Source organism: Oncorhynchus keta, unplaced genomic scaffold (genome assembly GCF_023373465.1).
Source record: "Oncorhynchus keta strain PuntledgeMale-10-30-2019 unplaced genomic scaffold, Oket_V2 Un_contig_16010_pilon_pilon, whole genome shotgun sequence".
Lineage (NCBI taxonomy): Eukaryota > Metazoa > Chordata > Actinopteri > Salmoniformes > Salmonidae > Oncorhynchus > Oncorhynchus keta.
Window position 1 is genome coordinate 157,824 of NW_026279656.1, and position 7,177 is coordinate 165,000.

The following is a 7,177-nucleotide window of genomic DNA, read 5'->3' on the forward strand; positions in this document are numbered from 1 at the left end:
CACAAGGAGGAGAGATAATCCAGCTGCCATGTGTCTTCATGACTTTCCCTCTCGGGAGGCGGGTAACAAACTATAGATATAGCAGTTGTAGAATGTGAACACGATGTGTACGGGGATGTGTCATGATCTCACAGTTGTGTCGTAGCTCTTTGATGTTCTGGGTGTTGACATGTTGTCGTTCCGTTCTAGAAGTTCGTATGCTACTTTGTCAGATTGTTTAGCTGTGTGATTCATTTACATTTTCGTTGAAAAGTGTAAAGTGTAAAGTGTAAAGTGTAAAGTGTAAAGTGTAGAGTGTAGAGTGTAAAGTGTAAAGTGTAGAGTGTAAAGTGTAAAGTGTAGAGTGTAGAGTGTAGAGTGTAGAGTGTAGAGTGTAGAGTGTGTAGAGTGAGTGTAGAGTGTAGAGTGTAGAGTGTAGAGTGTAGAGTGTAGAGTGTAGAGTGTAAAGTGTAAGTCAGATGGAAACAACTTCTGCTCCTCTAAAATGAAACTAGGAATAATCATTTTAAAAGATCAGTTTGTTGTTGCAGCTTTTGTTTTTCAGAACATGTTTGTTGTTGTACGGAACAGAGAGATTGTTGACACTCTTTAAACTGTTTACGGTTCCTAATAGCTTTCATAAAGATTGGAGAATAGATTCGAACTTATTGCTCTCTATCAACAAGTCATATACAATTTAATCACTAAGATTAAGAGCCTTTTCTTTTCTTTGATAACAAATGGGAGTTGGACAGGACTCAGAAGTTGGACATTAGTTCATATGGATTCTTCCCATACATCAGAATGAGTTGTTTATTTGAGTGGATGAAATGAATTCCTTAGAGACACACAGCTACACGGCTACACGGCTACACGGCTACACGGCTACACAGCTACACGGCTACACGGCTACACAGCTACACAGCTACACAACTACACAGCTACACGGCTACACAGCTACACGGCTACACGGCTACACAGCTACACAGCTACACAACTACACAGCTACACGGCTACACGGCTACACAGCTACACAGCTACACAACTACACAGCTACACGGCTGGATTGATTGTGTTTCATTATGACACGTTATCAATACTATCAACATCCTGGTCTTTACCTGTCAATACGATTAGCTAGGTGGACAGGTTATCAATACTATCAACATCCTGGTCTTTACCTGTCAATACGATTAGCTAGGTGGACAGGTTATCAATACTATCAACATCCTGGTCTTTACCTGTCAATACGATTAGCTAGGTGGACAGGTTATCAATACTATCAACATCCTGGTCTTTACCTGTCAATACGATTAGCTAGGTGGACAGGTTATCAATACTATCAACATCCTGGTCTTTACCTGTCAATACGATTAGCTAGGTGGACAGGTTATCAATACTATCAACATCCTGGTCTTTACCTGTCAATACGATTAGCTAGGTGGACAGGTTATCAATACTATCAACATCCTGGTCTTTACCTGTCAATACGATTAGCTAGGTGGACAGGTTATCAATACTATCAACATCCTGGTCTTTACCTGTCAATACGATTAGCTAGGTGGACAGGTTATCAATACTATCAACATCCTGGTCTTTACCTGTCAATACGATTAGCTAGGTGGACAGGTTATCAATACTATCAACATCCTGGTCTTTACCTGTCAATACGATTAGCTAGGTGGACAGGTTATCAATACTATCAACATCCTGGTCTTTACCTGTCAATACGATTAGCTAGGTGGACAGGTTATCAATACTATCAACATCCTGGTCTTTACCTGTCAATACGATTAGCTAGGTGGACAGGTTATCAATACTATCAACATCCTGGTCTTTACCTGTCAATACGATTAGCTAGGTGGACAGGTTATCAATACTATCAACATCCTGGTCTTTACCTGTCAATACGATTAGCTAGGTGGACAGGTTATCAATACTATCAACATCCTGGTCTTACCTGTCAATACGATTAGCTAGGTGGACAGGTTATCAATACTATCAACATCCTGGTCTTTACCTGTCAATACGATTAGCTAGGTGGACAGGTTATCAATACTATCAACATCCTGGTCTTTACCTGTCAATACGATTAGCTAGGTGGACAGGTTATCAATACTATCAACATCCTGGTCTTTACCTGTCAATACGATTAGCTAGGTGGACAGGTTATCAATACTATCAACATCCTGGTCTTTACCTGTCAATACGATTAGCTAGGTGGACAGGTTATCAATACTATCAACATCCTGGTCTTTACCTGTCAATACGATTAGCTAGGTGGACAGGTTATCAATACTATCAACATCCTGGTCTTTACCTGTCAATACGATTAGTAGGTGGACAGGTTATCAATACTATCAACATCCTGGTCTTTACCTGTCAATACGATTAGCTAGGTGGACAGGTTATCAATACTATCAACATCCTGGTCTTTACCTGTCAATACGATTAGCTAGGTGGACAGGTTATCAATACTATCAACATCCTGGTCTTTACCTGTCAATACGATTAGCTAGGTGGACAGGTTATCAATACTATCAACATCCTGGTCTTTACCTGTCAATACGATTAGCTAGGTGGACAGGTTTCAATACTATCAACATCCTGGTCTTTACCTGTCAATACGATTAGCTGTGGACAGGTTATCAATACTATCAACATCCTGGTCTTTACCTGTCAATGTTAGCTAGGTGGAGGTTATCAATACTATCAACATCCTGGTCTTTACCTGTCAATCGATTAGCTAGGTGGACAGGTTATGTCAACATCCTGGTCTTTACCTGTCAATACGATTAGCTAGGTGGACAGGTTATCAATACTATCAACATCCTGGTCTTTACCTGTCAATACGATTAGCTAGGTGGACAGGTTGCAATTCTCTGTCAGCTGTTGACTTCAGTTCCTTCATGATGTTACTGTAGATAGTGATGTGGTGGGGTCATGATTGTGATTGTGATTTGATGTGATAGTTATTTGATGTGATTGATTTGATAGTGATGTGCTGGTGATGTTCTTCTGTTGTCGTGATTGTGTTTATAAAATCTCTCTTTCTTTCTCTCTCTCTCTCTCTCTCCTGTCTCTCTCGCTTTTTGTCTCTCTCTTTTTGTCTCTCTCTTTGTCTCTCTCTCTCTCTCTCTCTCTCTCTCTCTCTCTCTCTGTCCCCCTCTCTCTGCCCCCCCACTCTCTCTCTCTCTCTCTCTCTCTCTCTCTCTCTCTCTCTCTCTCTCTCTCTCTCTCTCTCTCTCTCTCTCTCTCTCTCTCTCTCTCTCTCTCTCTCTCCTCTGTCTCTCTCCCTCCCCTCAGTGTACCTGGGCGTGACCAACCTGAACACCTACCAGGTGATGATGTCCAGTATGTGTGTTCAGTGGCAGCCCCATCGTCAGGCTGACCTCTACAGGGTGGTCATCGAGTCTCTGCTCAGTGAGTAACGATGTCTGTGTGTTTTTGACTAGGCCTTCTCCTTCATGTTATAGCTGAATGTCTGTGTGTTTTTGACTAGGCCTTCTCCTTCATGTTATAGCTGAATGTCTGTGTGTTTTTGACTAGACCTTCTCCTTCATGTTATAGCTGAATGTCTGTGTGTTTTTGACTAGGCCTTCTCCTTCATGTTATAGCTGAATGTCTGTGTGTTTTTGACTAGGCCTTCTCCTTCATGTTATAGCTGAATGTCTGTGTGTTTTTGACTAGGCCCTTCTCCTTCATGTTATAGCTGAATGTCTGTGTGTTTTTGACTAGACCTTCTCCTTCATGTTATAGCTGAATGTCTGTGTGTTTTTGACTAGGCCCTTCTCCTTCATGTTATAGCTGAATGTCTGTGTGTTTTTGACTAGGCCCTTCTCCTTCATGTTATAGCTGAATGTCTGTGTGTTTTTGACTAGGCCTTCTCCTTCATGTTATAGCTGAATGTCTGTGTGTTTTTGACTAGGCCTTCTCCTTCATGTTATAGCTGAATGTCTGTGTGTTTTTGACTAGGCCTTCTCCTTCATGTTATAGCTGAATGTCTGTGTGTTTTTGACTAGGCCTTCTCCTTCATGTTATAGCTGAATGTCTGTGTGTTTTTGACTAGGCCTTCTCCTTCATGTTATAGCTGAATGTCTGTGTGTTTTTGACTAGGCCTTCTCCTTCATGTTATAGCTGAATGTCTGTGTGTTTTTGACTAGACCTTCTCCTTCATGTTATAGCTGAATGTCTGTGTGTTTTTGACTAGGCCTTCTCCTTCATGTTATAGCTGAATGTCTGTGTGTTTTTGACTAGACCTTCTCCTTCATGTTATAGCTGAATGTCTGTGTGTTTTTGACTAGGCCTTCTCCTTCATGTTATAGCTGAATGTCTGTGTGTTTTTGACTAGACCTTCTCCTTCATGTTATAGCTGAATGTCTGTGTGTTTTTGACTAGGCCTTCTCCTTCATGTTATAGCTGAATGTCTGTGTGTTTTTGACTAGACCTTCTCCTTCATGTTATAGCTGAATGTCTGTGTGTTTTTGACTAGGCCTTCTCCTTCATGTTATAGCTGAATGTCTGTGTGTTTTTGACTAGGCCTTCTCCTTCATGTTATAGCTGAATGTCTGTGTGTTTTTGACTAGACCTTCTCCTTCATGTTATAGCTGAATGTCTGTGTGTTTTTGACTAGGCCTTCTCCTTCATGTTATAGCTGAATGTCTGTGTGTTTTTGACTAGGCCCTTCTCCTTCATGTTATAGCTGAATGTCTGTGTGTTTTTGACTAGGCCCTTCTCCTTCATGTTATAGCTGAATGTCTGTGTGTTTTTGACTAGACCTTCTCCTTCATGTTATAGCTGAATGTCTGTGTGTTTTTGACTAGGCCCTTCTCCTTCATGTTATAGCTGAATGTCTGTGTGTTTTTGACTAGGCCCTTCTCCTTCATGTTATAGCTGAATGTCTGTGTGTTTTTGACTAGACCTTCTCCTTCATGTTATAGCTGAATGTCTGTGTGTTTTTGACTAGGCCTTCTCCTTCATGTTATAGCTGAATGTCTGTGTGTTTTTGACTAGGCCTTCTCCTTCATGTTATAGCTGAATGTCTGTGTGTTTTTGACTAGGCCTTCTCCTTCATGTTATAGCTGAATGTCTGTGTGTTTTTGACTAGGCCTTCTCCTTCATGTTATAGCTGAATGTCTGTGTGTTTTTGACTAGACCTTCTCCTTCATGTTATAGCTGAATGTCTGTGTGTTTTTGACTAGGCCTTCTCCTTCATGTTATAGCTGAATGTCTGTGTGTTTTTGACTAGGCCTTCTCCTTCATGTTATAGCTGAATGTCTGTGTGTTTTTGACTAGACCTTCTCCTTCATGTTATAGCTGAATGTCTGTGTGTTTTTGACTAGGCCTTCTCCTTCATGTTATAGCTGAATGTCTGTGTGTTTTTGACTAGACCTTCTCCTTCATGTTATAGCTGAATGTCTGTGTGTTTTTGACTAGGCCTTCTCCTTCATGTTATAGCTGAATGTCTGTGTGTTTTTGACTAGACCTTCTCCTTCATGTTATAGCTGAATGTCTGTGTGTTTTTGACTAGGCCTTCTCCTTCATGTTATAGCTGAATGTCTGTGTGTTTTTGACTAGGCCTTCTCCTTCATGTTATAGCTGAATGTCTGTGTGTTTTTGACTAGGCCCTTCTCCTTCATGTTATAGCTGAATGTCTGTGTGTTTTTGACTAGGCCCTTCTCCTTCATGTTATAGCTGAATGTCTGTGTGTTTTTGACTAGGCCCTTCTCCTTCATGTTATAGCTGAATGTGTTTTTGACTAGGCCCTTCTCCTTCATGTTATAGCTGAATGTTTGTGTTTTTGACTAGGCCTTCTCCTTCATGTTATAGCTGAATGTCTGTGTGTTTTTGACTAGGCCTTCTCCTTCATGTTATAGCTGAATGTCTGTGTGTTTTTGACTGCGCCTTCTCCTTCATGTTATAGCTGAATGTCTGTGTGTTTTTGACTAGACCTTCTCCTTCATGTTATAGCTGAATGTCTGTGTGTTTTTGACTAGACCTTCTCCTTCATGTTATAGCTGAATGTCTGTGTGTTTTTGACTAGACCTTCTCCTTCATGTTATAGCTGAATGTCTGTGTGTTTTTGACTAGGCCTTCTCCTTCATGTTATAGCTGAATGTCTGTGTGTTTTTGACTAGGCCTTCTCCTTCATGTTATAGCTGAATGTCTGTGTGTTTTTGACTAGACCTTCTCCTTCATGTTATAGCTGAATGTCTGTGTGTTTTTGACTAGACCTTCTCCTTCATGTTATAGCTGAATGTCTGTGTGTTTTTGACTAGACCTTCTCCTTCATGTTATAGCTGAATGTCTGTGTGTTTTTGACTAGACCTTCTCCTTCATGTTATAGCTGAATGTCTGTGTGTTTTTGACTAGGCCTTCTCCTTCATGTTATAGCTGAATGTCTGTGTGTTTTTGACTAGGCCTTCTCCTTCATGTTATAGCTGAATGTCTGTGTGTTTTTGACTAGGCCTTCTCCTTCATGTTATAGCTGAATGTCTGTGTGTTTTTGACTAGACCTTCTCCTTCATGTTATAGCTGAATGTCTGTGTGTTTTTGACTAGGCCCTCTCCTTCATGTTATAGCTGAATGTCTGTGTGTTTTTGACTAGACCTTCTCCTTCATGTTATAGCTGAATGTCTGTGTGTTTTTGACTAGACCTTCTCCTTCATGTTATAGCTGAATGTCTGTGTGTTTTTGACTAGACCTTCTCCTTCATGTTATAGCTGAATGTCTGTGTGTTTTTGACTAGCCCTCTCCTTCATGTTATAGCTGAATGTCTGTGTGTTTTTGACTAGACCTTCTCCTTCATGTTATAGCTGAATGTCTGTGTGTTTTTGACTAGACCTTCTCCTTCATGTTATAGCTGAATGTCTGTGTGTTTTTGACTAGGCCTTCTCCTTCATGTTATAGCTGAATGTCTGTGTGTTTTTGACTAGGCCCTCTCCTTCATGTTATAGCTGAATGTCTGTGTGTTTTTGACTAGGCCTTCTCCTTCATGTTATAGCTGAATGTCTGTGTGTTTTTGACTAGACCTTCTCCTTCATGTTATAGCTGAATGTCTGTGTGTTTTTGACTAGACCTTCTCCTTCATGTTATAGCTGAATGTCTGTGTGTTTTTGACTAGACCTTCTCCTTCATGTTATAGCTGAATGTCTGTGTGTTTTTGACTAGGCCTTCTCCTAGCTCATGTTATAGCTGA

At 40.7% G+C, this 7,177-nt stretch overlaps 1 protein-coding gene across 2 annotated transcripts in view; it reads left to right on the forward strand.

Annotated features, from left to right (window-relative positions):
• The window catches only part of LOC118379382 (collagen alpha-1(XIV) chain-like), a 208,860-nt gene that overhangs the window by 107,409 nt on the left and 94,274 nt on the right, over positions 1 to 7,177 (forward strand). For both annotated transcript variants that reach the window (XM_052502717.1, XM_052502716.1), the window contains one exon: positions 3,286 to 3,402. In XM_052502717.1, coding sequence (XP_052358677.1) covers positions 3,286 to 3,402 — 117 coding nt within the window. The remainder of the gene's footprint in view (positions 1 to 3,285; positions 3,403 to 7,177) is intronic.